Source organism: Acinonyx jubatus, chromosome B3, assembly GCF_027475565.1.
Source record: "Acinonyx jubatus isolate Ajub_Pintada_27869175 chromosome B3, VMU_Ajub_asm_v1.0, whole genome shotgun sequence".
Classification (NCBI taxonomy): domain Eukaryota; kingdom Metazoa; phylum Chordata; class Mammalia; order Carnivora; family Felidae; genus Acinonyx; species Acinonyx jubatus.
The window spans coordinates 6,352,398-6,367,005 of NC_069386.1; the positions used below are offsets into that span (position 1 = coordinate 6,352,398).

The following is a 14,608-nucleotide window of genomic DNA, read 5'->3' on the forward strand; positions in this document are numbered from 1 at the left end:
TAGAACTGCTCCATCTTACCGCCTAGAGAGTTCCTAGGCGGCAGCACAGAGAGGGGAAACTCCAAGCCCAGTGGTCTTCCCAATTTAAAGAGATGGAGGTGGGAATTCAAAAAGCCAAGGCAGCAAGAACTCACAGGGCAGAGTTCTAGAAAGGAAAGAGCTACACAGGAAGAGGGCCCTGGAGATGTGCGAGAAGGCCCCTGTGTATGTCAGTTGTGTTCTGGTAGGTGCATGATTGTGAGGAAGTTACTAGAAGCCAAGGGAAGACCCAGCAGCAAGAAGCAGGCAGATCTATTCTCAGAGGCCACAAAAGACAAATAATAGTTCACATTCACAACAACCACAGTGGAGACACCTCATAATATACAAGATTCTATACTTAGGCATTTGTGAAACCTAACTAGCCTGAGATTAAAGGCTACCTGGTCTTGCTTAACACAACATAATCATCCAAATGATTAAATATTTTCCAAAAGATTTAAAGCTCAAAATTATTTGAAAGAAAAAAAAATCCATGAAATTAACAATGTAAAAATTCATAGTGTCTACTATCCAATCAAAAATTACAAAGCATGCAGGGTCTCCTGGGTGGCTCAGTCAGTTAAGCAGCCAACTTCAATTCAGGTGGTGATCTCACAGTTTGCGAGTTCTAGCTCCACGTTGGGCTCTGTGCTGACAGCTCAGAGCCTGGGGCCTGCTTTGGATTCTGTGTCTCCCTCTTCCTCTGCCCCTCCCCTACTCACATTCTGTCTCTCTCAAAAATGAATGTTAAAAAAAAATATTAAAAAAAAATTACAAAGCATGCAAGAGGTGGGAAAATATGACCCACGATGAGGAAGAAATAAATCAATAAAAACAAAACAGAAATGCTACAAATGATAGGATTAGTAAATAAGGATATTAAAAAAACTAAAATAAATATAATTTATATGTTCAAAAAAGGTAAGGGAAGCATGTTAAGGAGAGCAAAAATATGAAAAAAGATACAAATCAGATGTCTAAAGATGAAAAATTAGATTGCTGCACAAGATCTGGGAACTTGAAGTTATAGCAGTATCAACTGTCTAAAAACAGTAAAAAGGACTAAAAAAGAATCTGTAAGCTATATAGGCAATGTAAAGCAGCCTATTACATATGTAACGCAGTACAGGGGTGGGAGGAGTGTGTGCTGGTAGGAGGCAGATGACAGAAACGTTTTTGAAGAAATCGTATCTTGGGGTGCCTGGGTGACTCAGTAGGTTGAGCATCCAACTCCTGATTTTAGCTCTGGTCATGAGCTCACAATTCGTGACATCAAGCTCCACCTCGGGCTCTGTGCTGACAGCAAGGAGCTCGCTTGGGATTCTCTCTCCATCTCTCTCTACCTCTCCCCCACTTATGTTCTCTCTCTCTCAAAATAAACAAACATTTAAAAAAAGAGAGAGAGAATCTCAAAATGTTCCAAACTTGATGAAAAACACAAACCTACAGATTCAAGAAGCTTAACAAACTCCAACCAGAAACATGGAGAAAACTACACTAAAGCACATAAATTGCTTAAAACCACTGATAAAGAAAAATATATATGTTATATAGAAAGGAACAAAGATATGAATGAAAGCTAACTAATTAGAAATGATGAAAGCCAAAAGAACAGTAAAGTAACATCTTTGAAGTACTAAAATAGGGGGGCGCCTGGGTGGCTCAGTCGGTTAAGCATCCGACTTCGGCTCAGGTCATGATCTCACCGTCTGTGAGTTCGAGCCCCATGTCGGGCTCTGTGCTGACAGCTCAGAGCCTGGAGCCCATTTCAGATTCTGTGTCTCCCTCTCTCTCTGCCCCTCCCCTGTTCATGCTCTCTTTCTGTCTCAAAAATAAATAAACGTTAAAAAAAAATTAAAAGTACTAAAAGAAAAAAACAAAACCCTGTCAATTTGGAATTCTATACCCAGTAAAAATATATTTCAAAAAACTAACACTAAATTAAAGACTTTTTATGACACACGAAAAGAATTCAACAACAGCAGATCAGTAGTATAGAAAAAAATTTTTTTCTGAAGAATTTGGCAAACATTTTTTTTTTCTATTTCCAGTCTTTTGAGGCAGACACAGGTTTACATAGAATGAAGTTGATTCTAAGAGCACACAAAAACTGAACACAAAGAATAAGACTAAATCCAGCAATCCAGAGTGATAGGAGTTTAAGACACTGAACAGGTGCACTGGAAAGAAGACTGACTGTTCAAGGTGGCTACCAACAGTCAAAGACTAAAGTCCCCACCCTGTAGGAGTACAAAGCTTAGTGTCTGAACAGTGGAGTCTATTTGCTCCATGAATTCTAAGCAGTATATGAAAGTTAACGGCAGTTGGACAGAAAATAATACTGGATAGAAATCTAGACACAAACAAAGGGAAAAAGCACCAGAAATGGTAAACACATGTGTAAAAGACCTTTTCTTATTTTAAAAAATTCTTGGGGCACCTGGGTGGCTCAGTCAGTTAAGCATCCAGCCCTTGATTTGGGCTCGGGTCATGATCTCATGGTTGGTGGGTTTAAGCCTTGCATCAGCACAGAGCTCTCATGGGTTTCTCTGTCTCCCTCTCCCTCTGCCCCTCCCCTACTTGTGCACATGCACACTCTCTCAAAAGTAAATATTTTTAAAACATACAATAAAAAATTCTTGAAAGACACAATTGACTGTTTAAAGCAAACATAACAATGTAGATATAATTCAATAAACAGAGAAGTAAAATGTATGAGAATAGCACAAAAGTCACAAGGGCAGAAGTTAGAAATGGAAGTTATTTGTTGAAGTAGAATACTTGAAGGTAAACTATAGTAAGTTAAAGTATCATAAACCCTAAAGCAACCCCCCCCCAAAAAAAAATTTTAAAAAGAGGTAGAGCTAATCAAATTGAGCAAGACAAAATGGAATTTAACAAAATTTTAAAAAAGCAATCTAAGGGCACTTGGGTGGCTCAGTTAAGCATCTGACTCTTGATTTCAGCTCAGGTCATGATCTCACAGTTCATGAGACTGAGGCCTGCATTGGGCTCCATGCTGACAGCACAGAGACTGCTTGGGATTCTCTCTCTCTTGCTTCTCGCATACCCTCTCTCTCTCTCAAAATAAATAAACAAACATGAAAAAAAAAAACCTCAATCCAAATGAAGGCAGAACAGCAGAAAAAAAATAAGAACAGATGGATAAAACAGAAAACAGCCAGATGATAATTACATTACATGTAAATGGAATGCCCTGATTTAAAGTTCATGATTATCAAATAGGATTGAAAAAGTAAAGCACCTTTGTATGTGGCCTACAAGAAACCCTTGCCAACTATAAAGACATAAGTAAGTTAAAACTAAAAAGATGAAAAAAATATACAATGTTGCCACAGATCAAAAGAAAACCAGAGAAGTTGTATTAATACCAAAGTAGACTTCAGGGGGCACCTGGGTAGCTCAGTCAGTTAAGCATCCAACGTCAGCTCAGATCATGATCTCACGTTTCGTGAGTTTGAGCCCCTCGTCGGGCTCTGTGCCTCCCTCTCTCTCTGCCCCTCCCCAGCTCCCACTCTGTTTCTCAAAAATAAACAAACATTAAAAAATAAATTCAAAGTAGACTTCAAAGCAAATATTCCCAGGAACAAAAAAGGTCATTTCATAATGATTAATGGGTCAGTTAGCTAAGAGGACATAACAATCCTAAATGAGTATGCCCCTAATAATAAAGTTTTAAAATACATATAGCAAGAACTGATAGAACTAAAAGAAACTGACACATTTATAATTACAAAGTCAGAGATTCAACACTCATCCTAATAGTTAACAGAATAATTAGAAGAAAATATGTAAGAATACAAAAGACTTGAATCATCTGACTTAACTGAGTTATGGAAAACTCCACCTAACAACAGAATATGTTTTCTTTTTTTTTTTTTTTTACATTTATTTATTTTTGAGACAGAGAGAGAGAGAGAGCATGAACAGGGGAGGGTCAGAGAAAGAGGGAAACACAGAATCGGAAACAGGCTCCAGGCTCTGGGCTGTCAGCACAGAGCCCAACGCAGGGCTCGAACCCACGGACCGCGAGATCATGACCTGAGCCGAAGTCGGACGCTTAACTGACTGAGCCACCCAGGCGCCCCAACGTTTTCGTTTCAATAGCACACAGAACATTTATCAAACTGAACCATATTCTGAGAATAAAACAAGCCTAAGTCTCAATAAACTTTTAAAAATTCGTGTCATAGGGGTACCCGGCTACCTCAGTTGGAAGAGCATGCTTTTTTTTTTTTTTTTTTTTTGACAGAGAGGATGCAAGCAAGTGAGTGAAGGGCAGAGAGAGAGAGAGAGAGAGAGAGAGAGAGAGTGAGAGTTAGAGAGAGAGGGAGGGAGGGAATATCCCAGGAGGGGAAGAGGGAGAGAGAGAAGTGAGGCTCACCCAAAGTGGGTCTTGTACTCACCCTATGTGGGATTTGAACTCATGAGCCATGAGATCATTACCTAAGCTGAGTCAGACATTCACCGACTGAGCCACCCAAGCACACCCCCGCCTTTTTTTTTTTTTTATGTTTATTTTTTGGGAGAAAAAGTATGCAATTCTTATCTTGGGGTTGTGAATTGAGCCCCACATTGGGGGTAGAGATTGCTTTAATTAATTAATATTTAAAAATTCATGTCATAGATAGTATTATAACCACAAATTAGAAATCAACAACAGAAAAATATCTGGAAAACCTCCAAATATTTGAAAGCTGAACAACATACTTCTAAATAACCCATAGGTTAAAGAAAATAATAATAACTCATAGGTTAAAGAACAAATCACAAGGGAAATTGAAAAGTATTTGTAACTGAAGAAAATTAAAAACAAAATTTATGGGATATAGCTAAAGCAATATTTAGATGGAAATTTAGTTTAAAGCTTGTATTAAAAAAGTTTCAAACTACTGACCTAAGCTGTTTTTTTTTTTTTTTAAAGAGTGAGAGGAAAAAGACTGTGAGCAGGGGAGAGGGGCAGAAGGAGAGAGAGAGCGAGAGGGAAGAGAATCTTAAGCAGGCTCTACACTCACCGTGCAGCCCGATGCAGGGCTCAATCCTGGGATCCCTAACCAAAATCCAGAGTCGGATGCTCAACCAACTAAGGCACCCAGGTGCCCCAGTGACCTAACCTTCTAGCCAAAAAAAAAAAAAAAAAGATTAAACCCAAAGCAGCAAAAAGGAGACAAAAAAGAGCAGAAATAAATGAAACTAAAAACAAAAAACAGAGAAATTCAGTGAAACTAAAAGCTGTTTTTTTGAGATCAATAAAATTTTGGGGTGCCTGGGTGGCTCAGTCGGTTAAGCGTCCGGCTTTGGCTCAGGTCATGATCTCACGGTTCGTGAGTTCAAAGCCCCGCATCGGGCTCTGGGCTGACAGCTCAGAGCCTGGAGCCTGCTTCAGATTCTGTGTCTCCCTCTCGCTCTGCCCCTCCCCTGCTCGTGCTCTGTCTCTCAAAGATAAATAAACATTAAAAAAAAATTTTTTTTTAATAAGACTGATGAATCTCTTGCTTCAGTGGTAAGAAAAAAGACAACGCACATCACAGCTATCACGAATAAGAAAGGGGACATCAATATAGAACCTAGAGTCATGAAAAGGATATTCTCAACAACTTCATGGCAATAAACTTGGTAACTCAGGTGAAATGGCCAAATTCCTTGAAAAACATAAACTACAAATGTTCTCCCAGAAGACTGAGATAACCTGAACAGCCCTGTTTTATTAAAGAAATTGCAGTTAAAACCTTTCACACAAACGAAAGGAAACTTGGAGCACCAGGAAGAAAAAGCAATGTAAACCTCCAGGTAAATGTAATAGGCCACAAGTTGACACTCTTTCTGTAAAGGGCCAGACAGTAACCATTTTAGGTTTTATAAGCCATGGTTTAAATGACAACTGTTCAACTCTGCTGGTATAGTGTAAAAGCAAGATAGACAACATGTAAATGACTGAGTGTGGCTATATTCCAGTAATACTCTCTGTACTCTGAATACTAACTTTTTCAGAGGACATATTATTCTTTTGATTTTTTTAACCACTTACAAGAGCAAAATGAACCCAAAGCAAGCAAAAGCTAAGAAATAAGAAGCAGATATCAGTGAAATTGGAAACAATGGAGAGAATTCACACCAGAAGCTCATTCTTTGAAAGATTAGTAAAACTGACAAGCCCCTAAGTTAAATCAGTGAAGGAAAAAAGATGCAAATATATCAGGAATGTCTTGATTTGCAGGTGACATGATTTCTATTTAGAATATTCTAGGGAATTGCCAAAAAGCAATTAGAATAAGGTTTAACAAGGTTGCAAGATATAATATCGATATAAAAAGGCAACTATTTCTACATGCTAGCAATTAATCAGAAATAGACATTTTTAAAAATATCATGTACAATAGCAATAAAAATATGAAATACTTAGGGATAAATCTGACAAAAGATATGCAAGATTCACACTGAAATCTAGAGAGCACTGCTAGAAGAAATTAAAGACCTAAATACATGGAGAGCTATACTGTGTTCAGGGGTTAGAAGACTCAGTATTGTTAAGATGATGTCTCCTAAATTGATCCATTATTTAAGGCAATCTCAATCAAAACCCGAACAAGTTCTTTATAAAAACTGACAAACTAATTCTAAAACTTATTTGGAAATGCGAAGGACTTATAGTAGCTGAGACTATTTTGAAAAAGAGCAAAGTTGAAGGATTTACACTATTTGATTTTAAAACTTATTACAAAGGTACAGCAATCAAGACAATAACAGATCACTGGAACAGAAGATTCCTAAAATAGACCCACATGTATATGGCTAGTTGATTTCAACAAAGATAGCATGCTAATTTAATGAAAAAAATAATCTTTTATTTTTTTTTTAATTTATTTAGAGACAGCACAAGAGCAAGAGCACAAACAGGAGAGGGGCAGAGAGAGGGAGACAGAGAATATCCCAAGCAGGCTCTGCACTGTCAGTGGAGTTCACGAACTTCAAGATCATGACCTGAGCCAACAGCAAGAGTCAGATGCTTAACAAACTGAGTCACCCAGGTGCTCTAGAAAAGATAATCTTTTTTTAAAAATGTGCTGGATCAGGGGCGCCTGGGTGGCTCAGTCAGTTAACGTTTGACTACAGCTCAGGTCATGATCTCATGGTTTGTGAGTTCAAGCCCCACATCAGGCTCCAGGCCGTGGAGACTGCTTCGGATTCTGTGTCTCCCCCCTTCTCTCTGCCCCTCCCCTGCTCGCTCGCTCTCTCTCAGAAAATGAAAAAACACTAAAAAAATGTTTTTAAAAATGTACTGGATCAAATGGATAGCCAAAGGGGGGGTGGGGTGGGGAATCAATTTACACCATATAGGATTTAACAAAAATAGATCACAGATTAAAGTGTAAAAAGCTAAAACTATACAGCTTCTAGTAGATAATATAGGAAAAATCATAGTGAATCTTAGTGACTTGGGTTTGGCAAAGATTCTTTAATACATGACACAAAAAGCAGGAATTATAAAAAGAAACTGATAAATTGATAATTGATAAAACTCTTCAAACAACACTGTTAAAAAAAATTAAGTAAAACCACAGACTAGGAGAAAGTATTTGCAAAACACGTATCGGACAAAGGACTTATATTCAGATTACATGAAGACTTTTACAACTCAGTAATAAGGCAGCAAACAACTCAATTTTAAAAATCAGACAAAAGATTCGAACATACAAAAAAGGCACATGTTCAGTATCACTGGGCTCTGGGGAAATACACATGAAAACCACAATGAGATACTATCAAGCACCTATCAATGACTAAAAAAAACTAACCATACCAAGTGTTGGTCACAATGTGAGCAACCAGCAACACTGCTGGCAGGAATGTAAAATGGTACAACCACTTTGGAAAACAGTCTGGCAGTTTCTTAAACTATTAAACATAGATCTCCCATATGATGCACCCATTCCACTACCAGGTATCTTCCCAAGAAAAACAAAAGCATATTTCCTCAAAAAGACTTACAATGAATGCTCACAGCAGCTTTATTTGTAACAGACCCAAACTGGGAAAAACCTATATAACCTGTCCACAGGTGAGCGAATAAACAAATTGAGGTGATATTCACACCAGGTAGTACTACTAACAATAAAAAGGGACCAACTACTGATACATGCAACAAATATGGAAAACTCTCACAAGAATTATGCTCAATGAAAGAAGCCAGGCAAAAAAAGGAGTGCATACAGTAGGATTCCATTTACCTAAGACTCAAAAATGGCATTCAATTTATAGACAGAAAGCAGACTAGACTGGAGACAGGAGGTGGGGAGGAAGAGTAGGATGGAGGAAAGAGTTACAAAGGGACACCAGGAAACTTCTGTGGGTGATCACTGTGTTGTTTCACAGGTGTACACATGTCATAAGTCATCAAACTGTATACCTTAAGTATGTACAGATTATGGTACTTCAATTATACTTCAATAAAGCTGTAAAGAAAGAAAAATAGTAGAATAATGTCAAGTACTGAACTTTGCAGAATCTTGACCCTTCAGGGTAGATGAAAGGGAATCACGAAAGGAGGAAGAGAAGAACTGATCACATGCAGGATAAGAAGCAAACTATTAGCTATCAGAGAACCTATCTAAAAAAGTTTCAGGGAGTTGTAATGACAGAGAAACGAGTTGTACTGATAGAGATATTAGGAAAGTCGGTGGCTAAGAAAAGACCAGTAGATTTGGGATTAGAAGATATGTATTAGGTTAGCGTCCAGCTCTGGATTTTGGCTCAGGTCATGATCCCAGGGTGGTGGAGCAAGCCTGGCACTGGGCTCCGTGCTGAGCATGGAGCTTGTTTGAAATTCTCTCTCTCCCCCCACCTCTGTTCCTCTCTCCCACTCTAAAATTAAAACAAACAAACAAAATACAAAGAGAGGAGTACTGAAGCCAGAATGTCAAGGGTTAGCAGAATGGGAGGTCAATGAGTTGCAGCAGGACAGCACTCATTGGAGTAGTAAAACAAAAGACAGAGTTAATGTAAGACAAGTTTCACTCATTAGTTATATGCTCCTTTCCTTCTTTTTGGAAAAAGAAAAAAAAGTTTATTTTTGAGGCAGAGAGCGTGAATGGGGGAGGGGCAGAGAGAGAAGGAGACCGAGGATCCAAAGAGGGTTCTGCACTGACAGCAGCAAGCCCGATGTGGGACCTGAACTCATGAACTAGGAGATCATGACCTGAGCTGAAGTCGGACACTCAACCAATTGGACCACCCACGTGCCCCAGTGCTCTTTTTCCTTTTTTTTAACGTTTATTTATTTTTGAGACAGAGAGAGACAGAGCATGAACGGGGGAGGGTCAGAGAGAGGGAGACACAGAATCTGAAACAGGCTCCAGGCTCTGAGCTGTCAGCACAGAGCCCGACATGGGGCTCAAACTCACGGACCGCGAGATCATGACCTGAGCCGAAGTCAGCCGCTTAACAGACTGAACCACCCAGGCGCCCCTCCTTTTCCTTCTTGATAATCACAACAACATAGAAGGATTTATGTCTCACTCGCATCATAATCAAAGATACTGCATTGAACTACTGTAGCATTAACAACTTTTTTTTCCAGAACCAAAACAGTATTGACATTTACATGAATATATTCCCTAGAACTTTATCCACCTTCTCACAGCTCAATACCTAAGAAATGACTGATGGGAGAGGATGCTCTGGTCACAACCCTGTTGAAGACTTGCTCGAGAATTTCTTGTCTGATCATCTCATGGATCTAAAAAGAACAGGCAATAAAATATTCCATGGTGACCTCCAGCTTACAGTTGTATCAATTCATGTTAGGCAGTATGAAAAACAGTCTGGATAGAAGTATAACATGACTTTATTTCAAAACTGTTTATTTATTTTTGAGAGAGAGAGAGAGAGAGAGAGAGAGAGAGAGACGGAGCATGACTGGGGGAGGGGCAGAGAGAGGAGGAGACAGAACCCAAAGCAGGCTCGAGGCTCTGAGCTGCCAGCACAGAGCCCGACAAGGGACTCGAACTCATGAACTGTGATACCATGACCTGAACTGAAGTCGGATGCTTAACTGACTGAGCCACCCAGGCACCCCATGACTGTTTATTTCAAAGACAGATATACTGTCAATCATCTGGAAAGATAGAATCACTCAATTCTAGCCTCACTGTGCTCAGGTGACTCATTAGCAGGGCAAACTACCATGCTTATTAGCCCAAAAGAGAGCTCACATGAAAGTATTGCCACATGTTCGGTTCAGCATCAAACAGAACTAATTCTACTTAGGTATCCATTACATGCTAATACCCATATTTCTGACAGTATGCATGACTTATTTTAAAATTTAAAAGCCCATGAAAATTTCTGGAAATCTCAAAAATCTTCACCAAACCCCTCCTCAGTTTCTGGAAGGACAGTAGTCACCTTAAAAAAGAACTGTTTTCAATTTTCACTCAAATTCTTACATGAACTTGATTACTTCCAGGTACAGACTAATTTCTTTCAGACATCAAACAACAGATTATTAGTAAATTATATTTTCTATAGATGCCTTGACAAAGCCAACATCTGTGTAAAACCAAAGGGAACCTCACTAGTTTTAAAAAAACATTAATTTAAAAACAATATTGGGGTGTACGGGTAGCTCGGCTGGTTAAGCATCCAACTTTTGATTTCGGCTCAGGTCATGATCTCACAGTTTGTGAGTTCGAGACCTGCACTGGGCTCTATGCTGACAGTGTGGAGCCTGCTTGGGATTCTCTCTCTTCCTCTCCCCGTCTCCTGCTCCTGTGTGCACATGCTGTCTCTCTCTCTCTCTCTCTCTCTCTCAAATAAACTTTAAAAAACATAAAAACCAAAAAATATTAAAATCTTTTATTCTTTTAATCAGATTACTATTAAGAAGGGTCATTTATATCATCTAACACACAACTCTCAAGGACTACTGTATGCATTCACTTCATTATTCTGGATCAGAACCCTAGATTTACATTTAAATTAGCCCCCAAATAACATTTCCAACAGACACTTTTGGCGTGTAGCTACATCAATTCAATGTCAAGAAGATGATGTAGAGCAATCATTAGCAAAGTTGTTTAGCCTCATAATCTAGCTTTTGTTTTAGCTGAAAGGAAATGAATTTTTAAAAGCTGTTTCAGAAATTAAGATTGAGATGATCATTGTCATATGGTAATGAATTAAAAAATAGAACTATTCTGAGTTCTTCAAAAACAGTGAACCAAAAAACATGATTCTTCAAGGTGGATGTTCTACAGTGACCTAAAAGATTTCTTGTATAAGAGCATCCAAAGAAGCTCCCAAACAGAAAATGATAAAAAATGATTTACTACTGGAGGAAGAAGAGGAAATCATAAAAATCTAATTGACATTTGAACATCTAAGAAAGAGAAAAAGGGGAAATTAAAACACATGAAAACTAATACAAATAAAGAATGAAAATACAAACATTCCATCAAGCTGAATCTGTCACATTTTAATTACTATCCCGAGTTCTGTTCCTGGAAACTGCTGCACACTCAAAACTTCCTTGTCCTCCAAGCTCCCAGGCAAACGCCATGCCCCATTTATAATTTCACAGAATTAGGGAATGGCTGCCAAACTAGGGTCTCACCTTAAAAGTTTCCAACAGGATATCAGCTCCCAGTTTACAAGCATGCTGGGTTGGTTTTTTAGAAAGACATGAGCTGGTTTCAATAGCTTTTCCATCAAGAATCTTCTTTGGCCCATATGAATCCATTAAAATGAAGCCAAGTTCTACCAGGCCCTGAGTAACATGATCCCAACTATGAACACTGCAAGAAAACAAAGCTTAGTTAAAAAAAAAAAAAAAAAACTGAGGAAGATACTTTACCTTTATATTCATTGTCATGTTTACACATTTCCTAAACTTGACCTGAATCATCAACACTATTCACATGAACCTTTTCTTCTCATGATCCTTATGTCAGAATTCTGAATTCCTGGATGTACAGTGTTTCCACTAACAGAACACTGGGAAAATCCAAAAACTACAAAATATTCAAAAACATACAGACAAAACTGGAATATCTCAGTGTACTGACCATTATACGTTTCCATTCAAGATTTCATAACTGGAAGTTAATTGTTGCTTCTTCTACCTCTCCTATGACACTAACAACACTTAAAAAAAATTTTTTTTAATGTTTACTTATTTTTGAGAGAGACTGAGCATGAGCAGAGGAGGCACAGAAAGAGAGAGGGAGACACAGAATCCAAGGCAGGCTCCAGGCTCCAAGCTGTCAGCACAGAGTCCAGTGTGGGGTTCGAACCCAAGAACCATGAGATCATGACCGAGCTAATGTCAGAAACTAACCAACTGAGCCACCCAGGCACTCCAACACTAACAACACTTATATTCTATACATGCTTATAAATTTTCTCTATAATAGAGACCACCTTGTAGTCCTATTTTTACTCATACAGCCTGGCATAAAACCAGCATTTAGAAGGCACACAGTAAATATTTATAGCAGGGATATTTGCGTTCATATTTATACATTCATATATTTATATCATATTCATCTTATAGTATGAATCAATGCACAATCTGATTTCAAAAGCATGAGCTAAAACTACAAATAACCTTTTGCATAGCAACAGAATCCTTGGTCATTTTATACCATTTAATGTTACCCACTCTAGTAGAAACGATATGCTTATAGTAACATTTCTATCATTATATCTACCTGCTAAACAGCTGCAAATTATAATACAGCATTAAAAAATAAAGGAGACAGTCGTGAACAGATTCTCATAACATTCTGACAGACTTTAATAATATTCACTCTGGAGATCTGGGATCAAGATAATGGACTGAGCACATGCTCCAGGCTTCTCACCCAATACCTACAAATGATAGAGAAGATACACACACCTGTGTGCATATGCCTAAATACAGTGCATATATACAACCCATAATAATGTGGAAAAACAAGAGGCATTTTTGACAGACTAGAAATTATAAAGAATCCTTAAAAAAAAAAATAATAAAGAATCCTTAAAAAGTCAAAGAAATATAAGGGCGCCTGGACGCCTCAGTTGGTTAAGCATCCAACTCTTGATCTCAGCTCAGGTATTAATCTCAGGGTCGTGAGATCAAGTCCCATGTTGGGCTCCCCTCTGGGCAGGGAGCCTATTTAAAAAAAGAAAAGTGAAAAGTAATCTAACACGAGAATGAAAGATGAAGCCACTGACCACACAGTGCAAAATGAAGGGGTGGCTCCAAAAGTAGATACCAAGGGCAGATATGCCAGGCACTGGCAGGAACTCTGGGGCAACTTCTGTGATGACTGGCTGGAATCCCCCCACACGATCAGCTGGGTACACAGCATCCTTCCCTGTACCTTCTTCCCCAACAGCTCACCATACGCCCCCAGTTTATGCCAAGAAGTGAGCAACACTGAGCCTGTTGAGAGGTGGGATCTCTGAGTGGAGGAGCTTTGGCCTAAGAGGCAGAGCAGCACTGAGAGTACGGCAACATGCTGCAGAATCAGGGAGGCTAAGTCCTGGCACCCCCTACCTCTATCGTTACATCAGAGGTAAGTTGTATTAAACAAACATGGCATTCTCAGAGAAATCAGGGTACTCCAAAAGTAATAATGAGACGACCAATAATCACCACATGTAAGAAAAAAATACCACCTTGAAAGAAAGGCATCAAACTCAATGAAAAGAACAACTGAGGTAAAAGGAACCAACAGAAGGAGATTTTAAAAGTCTAAAAAATATCCTTAATAAGAATATTACAGCATGAAACAAAAAAACACTTATGAAAAATGAACCAATTGTCAATTTTAGAAATGAAAAACATGACTGCTGGAGTGTAAAATTCAGCAGTTAAACCTAAGAGTAAAATAAACAGAGCTGAAGAACAAATTAATGAAATAAGAGAACTAAGGGATTTTTGTAGAATTTCACATAAAAAGATAAAAATATGAAAAACTTCAAAGAAAAATTAAGAGACATGGCACACAGATCAAGAAATCCTACAGCTGGGGTGCCTGGGTGGCTCAGTTGTTTACGTGTCTGACTTTGGCTCAGGTCATGATCTCACGGTTCATGGGTTCAAGCCCTGCGTCCAGCTCTGTCTGAGCTGACAACTCAGAGACTGGAGTCTGCTTTGGATTCTGTGTCTCCCTCTCTCTCTGCCCCTTCCCTGCTTGTGCTCTCTTTCTTAAAAATACATTAAAAAAAAAAAAATTCCTATAGCTAATAGAAGAGAATGGAGATAAAGGGAGGGATCAATCAAAGAAAATAAGAAAAACAGAGTTTAAGAAACACATGAATCCTTATAAGTGAAAGGGCATACCAAGTATCAAGCAGGAATGAATTTATTTACTTAATTTTTTAATGTTTATGAGAGAAAGACAGAGCATGAGCGGGAACGGGGCAGAGAGAGAGGGAGACACAGAATCCAAAACAGTCTCCAGGCTCTGAGCTGTCAGCACAGAGCCCGATATGGGGCCCGAACCCACAAATCGTGAGATCATGACCTGAGCTGAAGTCAAATACTCCACCGACTGAGCCACCCAAGCACCTCAAGCAG

General features: G+C 38.7%; 1 protein-coding gene across 5 annotated transcripts in view; it reads right to left on the minus strand.

Annotated features, from left to right (window-relative positions):
* FANCI (FA complementation group I) overlaps nt 1-14,608 on the minus strand; it is a 102,062-nt gene that overhangs the window by 34,615 nt on the left and 52,839 nt on the right. For all 5 annotated transcript variants that reach the window (XM_053223568.1, XM_053223567.1, XM_053223566.1 and 2 more), the window contains exons 13-14: nt 11,654-11,834; nt 9,691-9,778 (exon numbers count right to left, since the gene is read on the minus strand). In XM_053223568.1, the coding sequence (XP_053079543.1) occupies nt 9,691-9,778; nt 11,654-11,834 (269 nt within the window). The remainder of the gene's footprint in view (nt 1-9,690; nt 9,779-11,653; nt 11,835-14,608) is intronic.